This window comes from Myotis brandtii, unplaced genomic scaffold (genome assembly GCF_000412655.1).
Source record: "Myotis brandtii unplaced genomic scaffold, ASM41265v1 scaffold524, whole genome shotgun sequence".
Taxonomy (NCBI): domain Eukaryota; kingdom Metazoa; phylum Chordata; class Mammalia; order Chiroptera; family Vespertilionidae; genus Myotis; species Myotis brandtii.
Window position 1 is genome coordinate 802813 of NW_005369911.1, and position 14310 is coordinate 817122.

The 14310-nt window shown below is 40.6% G+C and overlaps 1 protein-coding gene across 1 annotated transcript in view; it reads right to left on the minus strand.

Annotated features, from left to right (window-relative positions):
- STK32A (serine/threonine kinase 32A) overlaps positions 1-14304 on the minus strand; it is a 92431-nt gene extending 78127 nt beyond the window's left edge. The window contains exons 1-2 of the mRNA XM_005877651.2: positions 14182-14304; positions 10045-10182 (exon numbers count right to left, since the gene is read on the minus strand). Coding sequence (XP_005877713.1) covers positions 10045-10096 — 52 coding nt within the window. The 5' untranslated portion in view covers positions 10097-10182; positions 14182-14304. The remainder of the gene's footprint in view (positions 1-10044; positions 10183-14181) is intronic.
- Between the last annotated feature and the right edge of the window lie 6 nt (positions 14305-14310).

Below are 14310 nucleotides of genomic sequence, written 5' to 3' on the forward strand. Positions count from 1 at the left end.
AGGGGATCAACACCCCCAGTTGGTGGATGCCCCTCAGTTGAATAAATGCTCCTAGTAGGAAATGAATTCTACCTGCTGATATTGCAAATGAATTGCAGGTTGTACCCGCTTAATGAAACCCAGTGTGTAGGGCTATCAAATAATATAGTTTGTCCTCTAATACATTCGATTGATGGGTCCAAGTATTTCCACTGGCTCACAGTGATCAACCAAAAGATGGTCAGTGAGGAGTGAATTTGTAGTATTGTCATAGCTGTGTAAGGTGCCGGGTGGGTGCTGGAATGCTCGGGGTGGGGGTGGGGAATCGCTTCCTCGATTGTATAGATGTCTGGCCACTATGCTGCACACCTGAAACTGAGGTAGAATGGTGTTGAATGTCACTTGAAAATTTTTAAAGATCAGATTAGAAAAAGATTTGAATACAAAAAAAGAAAAAGAAAAAAAGAGTGAATTTGTTAAGAATCTACAGCAAAGAGTCAGTCTCCTTGCCCAGTCTCTGAGTTAAGGCTAGAGGGTTATGAATGGGATGGGTACCAGACGGCCCCAGCCCGTGGAAATAAATGTCAGCAGGATACTTTACAGCTGGAGTCAGCACAATACGTCCCGTAGGCCAAGTCCAACCTCCATTTATTTTTACATGGCACATAAGCTAAGAATGGCTTTTATATTTTTTAAATGCTTGGAAAGAAGTAAAAAGAATATTTTGTGACAAGTGAAAATGATGTGAAATTCAAATTTCAGTGTCTACAAATAAAATGATATTGACACATAGCCACATTCATCTCTCTGATTCTTCATTATCTGACTGCTTTCAGGTTACAATGGCAGAGTTGACTAGTTGTGACAGAAACTGTATGAATGGCTAAGCATAAAATATTTACTATTTGGGCCAATATTTACTATTTGGAACACAGAAAAAGTGTTCCAACCCCACTTTAAATCATTCTCAGAAACCACAAAAAATATAGGCTACTCAAGCATAAAACAAGGTTAATATTACTCTTTTACTGTAAAAATGCCTCCAGAAATGAAAGAAGAAATCATTCAGAAGGAAAAAATATAGCCTGTGACACTATTTAATTTTCAAAAATCTATAACCATCAGTTGTGCATTTTTTTTTTGCCACGTAAACTGGCTCAGTGTCCTAGTTTGACAAGAATATTATTGCATGATTAGCTTTCTTCGTGTGTGTTTCCAAGTGAAATTCCCATTGGTTGTCACATAGCAAGGCATAGTTGAAATCACTGTGTATTTATATTTCATAAGACTTGAATTGGAGAAATGATGGTGAACAGGAGTTACTGTAATTAAGTTTGCCAGGGAAAGGCCATACAAGAGAAGTTGGATCCCCTGAAGGCCTTCACCCCCATTCTCACTTAAATCATTAGGCTTGGCCCTGGCCAGTGACTCAGATAGTTGGAGCATGTCCTATACACTAAAAGGTAGCAGGTTCAATTCCAGACCAGAGCACATATCTAGGTTGTGGGATTGATCCTCAGTCAGGGCTGTACAGGAGGCAACCAAAGGATGTTTCTCTCTCACATCTATGTTTCTCTTTTTCTTTCTCTCTCCCTCTCTCTTTCTCTCTCTCTCAAATCAATAAACAAACAGACAAAACAAACATATCCTCGGATGAGGATTAAAAACAAAAAAGGCAGCCCTGGCTAGTTTTTCTCAGTGGTTAGAGCAGATCTAAGGGTTTGGGGCATGGGCATGTACCTGTCAAGGGAATGTACCTCAGTTGCAGGTTTGATCCCCGCCCTGGACAGGTCACATGTCACTCCCTTTCACTCTCTCTAAAAATCAATGGAAAAAATATCCTCAGGTAAGGATTAAAAAAAACAATAAAAGACAGTAGGCTTGGAGTACCAATCACATTGTCTGAAGTTGAAACTGGCTTACAGATTTAGTTTCTTAACCTAGAGTATTTTCCCAAATTGAGATCCACAGAATATTACGTGTCACCAGGTATTAAAATGTTTTCCATAAAAAATGGTTTCATTGTGAAATAAGTTTGGAAAACAGAATACTGAGATTTTAATACTGAAGGACATTTCAGAGCCTTTAATATGCTCAGGAGCTCTGGGAATCTCCAAAGGCAGGATGTAAATTCTTAATACACTTGAGCAGATTCTCCCACACACATGCTCCTAACTCACTGCTCGGGGAACGTGCAGGTCGGAAGCACCAGCTTCGTCTCCCAGGTTGTTTCTTAGCTGCCTAGTTTGTCTCTTTCTGAGTCTTCCAACCCCTTGGGCTGGGGCAACTAAAGCCCTCACAAAGTGTTGCGATAAACTGTTGGATCTGAAGTTCTTTATGACAAATGTCATACCTAAAGGTTAGACATTTCAAGATGACTTAATTTTTTAAGAAGCTAATTCTTGCTAGAGACGTTTTGCTTTTACTTTCTTAACCATTTTAATGCAAGACAGTGAATAACATGACACCATTACTCAAGTTTGAGCGGGGAACGTGGGTACAAATAGCAATGCATAGACATTAAACTAACCAAGGAGGTTCTCAAAGTCCTTCCTTGCTGGAATCAATTCAGTAACCTCCCGTTTCTTTTGGATTGCAAATCTGTGACCAATTTTTTGGCCCAACATTTTGAAGGACCCATTGCCTCTGTCACTGAAGATGGAGGAAAACTGGAAAGAGTCACATATCCTAGGAGACCAGTGTTGCCAAATGAAAGAAGAACATTGAGTTTTCAGCAAGTCCAAAGAATAATGCAATGATTGAGTTCTCTCTGCAAACTCAGGACATGGATGAACTCTTTGTAGCAGCTTTTTAACCTAAGGCCAACTTTTCTTAGCTACAACGCTCCAGAAGAAAGTTGTCTCTTGGTTGAACCAAACCCACTGACCTCTATATTTTTTGTATATACTTGGAAACACAGGCAGCTTATAATGATTGCAAGACCCTCTTCTGTTACCTAGACCCTGAATTATTAACAGGTCTACTTTCTCCTGTTATTAAATAACTTTTTCTAAATTAGCACGAAGACCTCAATTATTGAACTTTTTAAATGTTGATTTTTTTTAAAAATAAAACAAGCCAGAAGAAGATGATGATGATGATGATGATGATGAAGAAGAAGAAGAAGAAGAAGAAAAAAAATAAAACAAGCCAGAAGAAGAAGATGATGATGGTGATGAACAAGAAGAAGAAGAAGAAGAAGAAGAAGAAGAAGAAGAAGAAGAAGAAGAAGAAGAAGAAGAAGAAGAAGAAGAAGAAGAAGAAGAAGAAGAAGAAGAAGAAGAAGAAGAAGAAGAAGAAGAAGAAGAAGAAGAAGAAGAAGAAGAAGAAGAAGAAGAAGAAGAAGAAGAAGAAGAAGAAGAAGAAGAAGAAGAAGAAGAAGAAGAAGAAGAAGAAGAAGAAGAAGAAGAAGAAGAAGAAGAAGAAGAAGAAGAAGAAGAAGAAGAAGAAGAAGAAGAAGAAGAAGAAGAAGAAGAAGAAGAAGAAGAAGAAGAAGAAGAAGAAGAAGAAGAAGAAGAAGAAGAAGAAGAAGAAGAAGAAGAAGAAGAAGAAGAAGAAGAAGAAGAAGAAGAAGAAGAAGAAGAAGAAGAAGAAGAAGAAGAAGAAGAAGAAGAAGAAGAAGAAGAAGAAGAAGAAGAAGAAGAAGAAGAAGAAGAAGAAGAAGAAGAAGAAGAAGAAGAAGAAGAAGAAGAAGAAGAAGAAGAAGAAGAAGAAGCCCAAACTACACAGAACAAACAAAACCACTGCATTCAGAAAGAGGAAATAAAACAGATTAAAGGAAAAGAGTTATAAACATTAAGAACAAGTATCACTTGCACTCCTTTTCTTTCAGAAAACTTAAAATGTCTCTCTGTATCATTTATGAAATATAAATACACAGTGATTTCAACAATGCCTTGCTATGTGACAATCATAGAGTAGCCAGATGGCAGTTGGGAAGGGGGGAAGGGGAGGGAGTACAATTGTCACTGTGTCTGTTGATCCAATGGGATTACTTAAATAGGCAGCTTTAGGTTGAAGTCAGAAAAAGTTTATTGAGCCCTAGCCAGTTTGTCTCAGTGGATAGAGCATCGGCCTGAGGACTGAAGGGTCCTGAGTTCGATTCTGGTCAAGGGCACATGCCCGGGTTGTGGGCTCAATCTCCAGTGAGGGGCATGAAGGAGGCAGTGGGTCTAAGGTTCTCTCTCATCATTGATGTTTCTGTCTCTCTCTCCCTCTTCTTCCTTCCTTGTAATAAAAAGAAGCATATTTAAAAAAAAGAAAAGAAAAAGTTTGTTGATTTGCAGCTCAATGAGTTCTCAATTTTGTCTTAAATAAAATCACAATCAACTCAGGGGGATAAAAAGAGAAACCAGATGAGGCTGTTTTGTACAGTCAATAACTTAGCCTCTATTTAGAGGACTTTTATATAGGTTTTCTGACCCAATTCCATTGATAGAACTGTGAATAGGTCATATTGACTATGGCATCAACAGAGTTGCATTGAATCAATTTTGTTTCTTTCCAAAGTTGAAGTAGTTCAAAGAGTTCATGCTAAGAGACTCTGATGCTAATAAATAACACTATCATTGGCATTAATTGGGTGATCACTTTAGGTAAGACAGCTTGCTAAGTGTTTTACTCGCATTATTTTACTTAAACCCCACAATGGCCCAATGAAGTATACCCATTGCTTACGTATATAAGTTGTTGTTGTTTTTTCCAAATGAATTCACTAGTAATTGTTTAGGCTGGGACTTTGTTCATGATATTGCAAGTCCCTCTAGAACACTTTGTAATTAGTCCAATTGACTTCAGTGTTTCCTGATGCTGGATCAAGCTATGTCCCCTTTAGTTTTCACATTGCTAGTCTGTGGCACAGCTGAGATTTGAACCTGTGCATGTCCTTCCAATACTAGAGCCCATGCTTTTAGCCCATTATGCTGGGTGGTTTCCCATTACTAAAACACTAAACATAATTAGGTGGAAGATTGTCTGGTAGTTCCTCAAAAATTTAAAGAATTACCATAGGATCCAAAAATTCCACTTCCAAGTACATATAACTAAAATAATTGAGACACAGGGACTCAAACAAGTATTTGCTCACCAATGTTCATAGCAGTCAAATTCACAGTAGTCAGAAGATGGGAACCATCAAATGTCCACCAGTGGATGAAAGAATAAACAAAACGTTGTATACACACACAATGGAATATTATTCAGCCTTAAAAAGGAATAAAATTCTGATACATGCTACAACATGAATAAACCTTGAAAACATTGGATAAGTGAAATAAGCCAGACAAATATTATGAGGGACTTAGAATAGTCAAATTCATAGGGACAGAAAGTTGAATGGCTTGCCCTAACCGGTTTGGCTCAGTGGATAGAGCATCGGCCTGCAGACTCAAGGGTCCCAGGTTCGATTCTGGTCAAGGGCATGTACCTTGGTTGCGGGTACATCCCCAGGATGGAGTGTGCAGGAGGCAGCTGATTGATGTTTCTCTCTCATCGATGTTTCTAACTCTCTATTCCTCTCCCTTCTTCTCTGTAATTTGGGGAAAAGAGGGAATGGGGTATTATTGTTTAGTGGGGATGCAGTTTTAGTTTGGAAAGGTGAAAAAGTTCTAGATGGTGGTGATGGTTGCCCCCAAATGGAAATTTCAATGCCACTGAACTGTGCACTTAAAAATGATTAAAATGGTACAGTGTGTTATATATATTTTATCATAATAAAATAAGTAATTAGGACTTAGGTTTGTGCTAAAATATAAAAGTGAGAGCCCCAGAACAAAACAATAGTATAATTTGAGATCTACTTTGTAAAAGTTGACTTAACATTAACCAAATAAGCAAACTTTATTGTGTCCAACAGTACTATAAGCTTACACTTTGTTTTCATTAAATAAAGATCTATATAAGTAGCGAAGAGAAAAATTCTTTCAGGATCACTATCAGATGGAACAACACAAAATACAGTGTCAGGATGAATTCTAGTGAGAACAACTTATCTCAAGGGACATCCAATAACATCTTATCTTATTCCTTTTTTTTTTTAATTAAATCTTTATTGTTCAGGTTACATTTGTTCCTCTTTTTTTCCCCCCCATCCTCTGAGCCTCGGTGTGCTGTTATTTTTCCTTCTAGTTGAAGAGTCTCTCCTCAGCCAGCCTTCCTGTGGTTCTGGGTGATGTCCGTTCCGTCTTTTGAACAACTTTTTGAAGTGGTTGTTTGCGGCAGCAGTCTGCGGTGTTTACCCATGCCGCCATCTTGGTCTCTCCTTATCTTATTCCTTAATTACCTTCCATGTGAACCAAAACACTTTCCATGAGAAACAAATATTGAAATATTACCGGGGAAAATCGGTTTGAATATTCTTCAAAGCAATGTTGGGAATAGTAAACACTTTGAAGGAAATATTACATACTTTTTCATCATCACATATTGGGATTCTCTTCAGCAATATTTTTAAAATAATTAAATTGGCTCATTTGGTGCCCTAGATTTTGGCCCGATTTGATTATTTACATTAAAAAAATGGACATCAAAATAATATAAGCATTAATGTTAATTGATTAGTCAGTGCTTTTTTCTTTGCTGTTTTTGTTTCTTGGTCGGAAGCTTCACAGCAATCAAATAAAATTTACCTTGTGCTCCATCCAGAGCTATAAAAGGAGCCAAATCAACTTTATAAGATGCATTGATTTAAAAATTAGTTTTATATATGCAAACTCATGGTCATCAGATAGCCAACTATTCAATCCCAATTTTGTCATTGATTGGACTTTGGATTTGCTTTTTTCCTGTGCTTGAACTATTCTTCTTGTCATTGCATGAGTGGCTCCTCTTCACCTTTTCCAACTCAAATGTCACCATCTCAGAGAGGCCACACCCGACCATACCCTATCTATCATGGTCTCCACCATCACCCTGTCACTCTTCATAAGATCACTCTGACTTATTTCCTTGGAGTCACTTTAACATTCTCTGAAGTTATCCAAATTTTTTACTTGTCTATTGTTTGTCTTCTCCACAAGGGCAGGGCATGGCCATCTTGTTTTCTATTCTATTCCTCATCCTAACAGAGTGACAGTCTCATAGTAGGTAGATTTGCCCTTCAGTTTCTGCCTTGCAGCTGTGTATATGAATGGACTCACAGCCTTGTCCCCTGGGAAGCACAGACAGACTGTCCTGCTCAGCTCTTCTTTTTATGGGTGCTGCCATGGGATCATCTCATTGGGCTGGGGAAGTTGGACAACAAAGTGGCAACCTAGAGCAGTGGTCGGCAAACCGTGACTCACAAGCCACATGTGGCTCTTTGGCCCCTTGAGTTGGATTTTTTATTTGTCTATTGTTTGTCTTCTCCACAAGGGCAGGGCGTGGCCATCTCGTTTTCTATTCTATTCCTCATCCTAACAGAGTGACAGGCTCATAGCAGGTGGAGTTGCCCTTCAGTTTCTGCCTTGCAGCTGTGTATATGAATGGACTCACAGCCTTGTCCCCTGGGAAGCACAGACAGACTGTTCTGCTCAGCTCTTCTTTTTATGCTGCCGTGGGATCATCTCATTGGGCTGGGGAGGTTGGACAACAAAAAAGTGGCAACCTAGAGGGTTTTGAGAAAGAACTGCTGCTCCTTAAACCTGACTCTACTCTAACCCTAACTCTCCAGAGTTCCTTGCAGGTATTCATGAAGTGGTGCCTTATTTCCCATTGGTCACACTTTCTTACTCTGTAACTTCCTTGGGCACCCCATGAGAAGAAGGGCTGGCTGAATTAAGAGGATTTAGTCATTTCTATGTTTGCTCTTTCTAATGCCATCCTAATACCTTAAGTTTTGAGAAAGAACTGCTTGCTCCTTAAACCTGACTCTACCCTAACCCTAACTCTTCCAGAGTTCCTTGCAGGTATTTATGAAGTGGTGCCTCACTTTCTTAGCTCTGTAACTTTCTTGGGCACCCCATGAGAAGGGCTGGCTGAATTAAAGAGGATTTAGTCATTTCTATGTTTGCTCTTTCTAATGCCATCCTAATACCTTAATACAGCGGTTCTTAACCTGTGGGTCGAGACCCCTTTGGCGGTCGAAAGACCCTTTCACAGGGGTCGCCTAAGACCATCCTGCATATCAGATATTTACATTATGATTCATAACAGTAGCAACATTACAGTTATGAAGTAGCAACAGAAATAATTTTATGGTTGGGTCACAACATGAGGAACTGTATTTAAAGGGCCAGAAGGTTGAGAACCACTGCCTTAATATGACACATATCCTTAGCAACTTACAAGCATGAAGCTGGCCTCTCTTTCCTACTCTGTTCTCTGAGGACCAGCCCCATGCACAGCATTAGCTCTGAATCCATAGGGAGGATAGTGAACCAAATGAATAAAATCCAAGCCAACTTGTCTTCCCATTTTAGAGATGGAAAAATCAAGTACCATCACGGTCTCTAGATCCTTGCCTTTACTACTTGAGAAAGCAAAGCAAGGCAATAGAAATTAAGAGTGGAAAAAATTTCTTAAGACCATTTCTAACTCTATAATTTCAGGGTTCCTATACAATATTTTGTGCCTCTAAATTAATAGTGAATAGCTGGGATCAAATATTTTGTTTTTAAAAGGGTCAATCCAAAGTCTCAAAAACTTAGATTGTAGCAGGCTTCTGGTATGCCCCACAACCATGGCAAACTGCTAATTCTTCCTGGGGAACTAAACAGAACACCTTATTTTGAGAAGGTTCATGGCCATACAAGATAAATAAATTTCCATGTCCCTGGTAACTAGGTATGTGCATGTGAATGAAAGTGACCAGCTATAGCCAGATCATGTGCCTCAAAGGAGTGGGCACAGCCTCCCCTCCCCCTTCCACTGCTGGCATTTGGAAGTGGTAGTGAGCCATCCAGAGGCACCAGATGGAGAGTAAGATTCTAGGGATGGAAAGAGAATGAGAGAAATCAGCTTTTCAGAGTCACAATTCCTAACCTTCTAGAGCCACATATCACCTATTACTTATGCCTAGATTGTTACATAATAAAGAAAACATGTCCATCTTGTCTAAGCCACTGATATTCAGTTTCTTTTCCAGCAGTCAAATGTCCATTTTAACACAACTTTCCTTGATGATTTTGATACTGCATCATCATGTTTGCAAATTGGTTTGAGGATCTCCAAATGGTAAACTTTTTGAGTTAAAAAAAGACCTTAAAAAAGATCTTCACGATCAGCCTATCTTTCACTTAACTGATGAGGAAACTGAAGAGGGACTAATTCTGGAGCCACACAGGTAGCTTGTAATAGGCCTGGTGTTCAGATCTTCTGAATTTCAGTTCATTGTTCTTTTCCTTTAAGGCCCATTAGCAGAACTCCCTGGAAATGACTCTGGGGGCTCCCTCTGGGAAGCCTGGACAACTTACTAGCAGGGGATTTCTTTTTCCCAGACAACACATAAACAGCTGCTACCCTGCATGCACTGACGAGGCTGCTCTGACTCCCACTATGGGAAGGAAGAATCACCAGGCCCTTGCCTGGTTTTGGCACGACTGATGGTGGGGTGACGGGAGAATCAAGATCCATGCTTTTATTGCTTTTCTTGCTGAGTCTGGCCTTGAAAGTTTTCCACCGATTCTTTTTCCTGTGGCCTAGCATTGTGGAATTGGTCTAGGACCCCGGATTTTGGCAGTTAGAGGTTCAGAGAACACCTACGTAATGACTTCATTCTATACTATGAGTATGCATTATCATTCACATGTAATTTGATAATATAAGAAATGTTCTATAATAACTAGCAGTAGGTAGTAGTAATTTCAACTGTCAAGGGAACAGCATAGAGAACAAACAAATCATTTCACTTCAAGGTCTTCTATTGACCAAGTGCCCAACAGCCCCCTTTGGACATAGGGCATTGGTACAGTCACAATTAAGACAGCTGCCTGAAGTCCCATGGAAAGTGGGCGATTAAATCTAACTGTGAGCACACAAGGTTCTTGGGCTCACCCTTGCAGTACATTAAAATATACTTAAGAAACTAAGAGCTTATTTGGAATTGTGCAAAAGTCTACCTATTATGCACAACTACCACACATAGCTTACCATCCTCATTTTCATCAAAAACTGGGGGTTTGCTTGAAGTATTGGCTCCCATGGTTGTCTGCTCAGACCTGGATCCTCCAGTTACATAATCCTGGCAGAAACATTCATCTTCGCTCAAAAGAGGTCTGGATGCCTTAGCTAGATATCAAGGAGAGAACAAGAAATGATGGCCTTGTAATACCGTACAAATGGCATACTCTAGTACCCTGAGTGCAGACTGTGGCTGAAATGTTCATTTGTACCACTCTGGTGAAATTTTTTGTACTTGAAAATAATTTCAGCAATAACAGAGAACATTAAGCATCTGGGAGAAGCCACTTCACAGCCTCATTAGTAGTGGACCTAGACTTACAAAGAACGAGCAAAGCGAAATATGTTTGAAGTATGAAGACAAGTTTAAAATGAGGTCAGTAGTACTTTAACAACTATAAAATAAAAATAAGATTTTATTGTACTCTCCATATGTTTGAGAAAATATGTTGATTGAAAAATTTTTTTGATGTGTGATCAACAACTTTAATTTCTTTTTTAATTGTAAATAAATACATTCCCTCTCCCTTTTCTCTGACCCTGGAAGGTACTACAATATAAAAGGAACAAGGGCTGAGTTTGGGCTTTGCCACCCCAGGAAGTTGCTAAATTTTACTCAACATGTTTCTTTTTTCCCTTCCCCTGAACTTGATCATGGTCCTTACTGCCAAGAGAGATTAAATGTTTAATGAGATAATATGTAAAGTATTTTCACGGCATAAGTGCTCAATAATTATTAGCTACTCTAAAGCTCAAATTAAGTAATGTATGTGAGAGCTAAAAAGCCCTGGAAAACATATGCACTATGGCTTTTTTTGTTTCATTCCTAAACCCAGTCGCAAAGAATTTTACTCACCCACCCTGACCGGGTGATTCAGTTGGTTGGAGCATTGTCCTGAACACCAAGTTTATGGGCTCGATTCCTGGTTAGGGCATGTACCTAGGTTGCGGGTTCCATCCCCGCTCAGGGTGTGTACAGGAGGCAATCGATGGATATTTTTATCTCATATAGGTGTTTCTCTCTGTCTTCCTCTCTCTCTCTAAAATCAATAAACATATCCTCAGGTGAGGAAAAAGAGAATTTTACTTTCCCTGAAATTGGTAAAAAGAGGCAGCATCCAGAGTTCTGGTTCTACAACTGACACGGAGAATGGCTCTGGGCCGGTGGCTTCACCCCTAACCTGTAACATGGGGAAAACCACAGTGCCTTCCTCAGGAATCACAGGCTCAGACGCCTACCAGAGCCAGGCAGAAATGCAAGTGAGCTCACCAGCCCAGGCACAAGACAGAGTGCCCGGTGGGAACACTGGCAACCTGGAGGATCCAGGCTCCACCGAAAAGAGGCTACTGCCCTCAAATCTAGGAGAGTGCCGCCATGTGGAAACATGGGTCCAGAGCTAGCCCTTCAGATCTACCATAAACGGGCGAAGCTAGTGCTTTTATACAAATTATTTAAATATTCATTTTTAGCTCTATGGCCTGAGCTACTCACAAGCATGGGACACAAAGGGCCCGTGCACAGAATAAATGTTAGCTACAGATATTTTAATAGTAGCAGGATTTCTTTATCATGTATGATTTTTAAATTGATTTTTAGAGAGGGAAAGGGAGAGCGAGAGAAAAAACCATGGGTGTGTTGTTCCATATATTTATGCATTCACTTAATTTGACTCCTGCGGACTGATTTCCTCTTGGATGTTTTCTGAGATGAAGGAAATACAAATTAGAGACATCATTGAGGAAGGTGTCCCAAGGGAACCTGCCCTAAGGATGTTATTGAAAAAGAACTTGAGAAGCCCCTAAACAAGCCTAGAAGAAAAGCTTATTTTCCTGTGAGGAAAACGTAAGTCAAGCCCTCATGTGGAAGGCAGACTCATTAAAGAAATTCTACTTTTCATACTAAAAGCCAGCTGCCAGCAAAGCGCCTTCTGAACTTTAAAAAGAATCCTTAAACAAAGAGCAAAGAAAGAGTCAGCAATTAGGAAGCAACCCATTAAAATGGCATGGGGGCGGGGCTGGAGGGGCAGGTGGCAACAGGTGGCTGGAGGAAGCCCGGGGGATTATTGAGCTCAGGAAGATAGAAAGAACTCAATTGTCTCTCCAGGCTGAAAAAACAAAAACAAAGAGCTTTTAATTCCCTCGGGAAAGGGAGTAGGAAGAAGCCTTAGTGTTTCCTTGTGGGCTAGGAAGAAGGATGGGGGTGCCCTGTGCATTCTATTATTGCATTTGGAGTCCCGAATAAGTGGGGACTAGTGTCAGGGCTGAACCACAGATGACATTTGAGAAGATTGATCCTAAAGAGAACATTGATTTTAAGGAATTGTGATTGTTAACACAGCAGGGGTTGGGGGGGGGGCTATACTCTCTTTTGTTTTTTTTTATGTGAGGCCTCAAGTTTTCCCACTACACCCCACCCTTTCATTCTTATATACGTTCTTCACACCTCAGGCTTCTCTCAAGTAGCCTATCTTCTGCAACCAAGCATTGACCTTGCAGGTTGTCAAATCAGAAAGCAAAAGAGAGAGGAATATTACCGCAACTTGCCACATTTCACAAGTTCATTTTGATGTGCAATTCTGTTCACCAAAGATGCAGTGATTTTTAGCAGGAAGAAACTATGTAGACAGGGAAGGGAAAGGCGGATGGAATGATTAGGTGGTGGCTTCTCCATTGCACTTAACATACCCCATCCAATTTAGAATTGTCTTTCTCTTCTTCTCCCCATGCGGATAATCAAATTAGGCAACTTTCCCTCACATCCAGAAAGAAATCAACCTTTCTCTGCTAGGAAAATAGGGACACATAAAAAAACGCCCCATTCTACTGATGTACAGCCCAGAAGAGCTATAGGACTCTCTTCTACCAAACCTAACACCCTCCTCACCTCCTGGTACTAAGTCTGCAGTGTCAAATAAGTTTCATTTCAAAATGTCAAGAGGGCAATCACCACCCATGGAAATGAACCTCCTCAACATAGGAAATACAAGAGAGAGAACAATGCGGTTTATAAGAACACAGAAAACTTGCAGATTCTACCTTGACCTATTACCAGACTATTAACTGCAGCCTCCTTCTCTGATGCCAGCATTTGACCTTGGGCCTATATTTTGGGGGCTGTCAATAGGGAGCTTTTGTAAGGGCTCCCTCGGTGCAGAGGTGTCCTCTTCAGGAATTGAGGAACCTAAGTTGTAATGCAAGAAAGTTGCAACTTCTGACAACACTGTATGTCTCATTGCCAAGGCATCGCATAGGCATAACGTATTGTGTTTGCACTTGAAAAACAGAACGTCTTAAACTGGGAATTATGTAGAACAGGAGGGAAGAAAGAAAATATCATTAAAAAACACCAAAGTTAACGGTGCCCTCCGTTATATTGTTTCTGTTTCATCATCTTTGCTTCGTCATTTGTATGTATTCAGAATTCTAGGTAAAACATTATCTCCACCTTCACCCTCATGCCAAATCCATTCCCCTTGTATACTGCCCAGCCACAATCATGAATCTGGGACACATTTTACAGTCCACTTTCTACGATTTTACAATGTGACCTGTGTTTTAAAGTAAGTCACCTAAATGACATCCTAAAGTAGGTATATTTTTGCATCTGATGCTCATTTACTTTTATCTCTCTGCCATCTAGGCATGCTGATCCCCACAGCCCTGACTTCTGCTTGTTAAGTGCTGCATAGCAGGCCATGGTATGAAACACACCACATTTTTAATTGTCTGTGTTCAAATCCTTCCGCTCTGGGGGGAGGAATCCTTGTGGAGATGAAGCCAACCATCAAAGGCAGTTTCTGCTTGATTAGAGGCTGAGTGAGAGAAACAAGCAGAAATACTCCCAGCGCTTGTCTCCACCCAGCAAATACTCGCTGAAGTCGGTGTGTGTGTCTGGACCCGGGTCAGTGGGAGGCTGGGGGACCGTGGGGTGCAGAGTAGCCAGGGAGCGAGGATTGGTCCCAGCCCTATCTGGTTGTGGTGGGTTGTCTGGACCGCCTGCCTTTGTCTTATTTCTCTTCCCTTTTAACTTCCTAGCTTCCCAACAGTGAGTGCCCTTAGCATGCAAGTTCAGTAACAAGAAAAGGAAAAATCGAGGCCACCACTCACCTAGATCTGGCTTCTCCCTTCTCGCCTTCCAAGAAGCTGGGACTGGTGCTTCCGCCCGGGCAGCAGGGGTAACAGGGGAACCCCCAGAAACGCGGAGAGAGCAGGGCGCAGGGGCGGCCTCGGGGACGG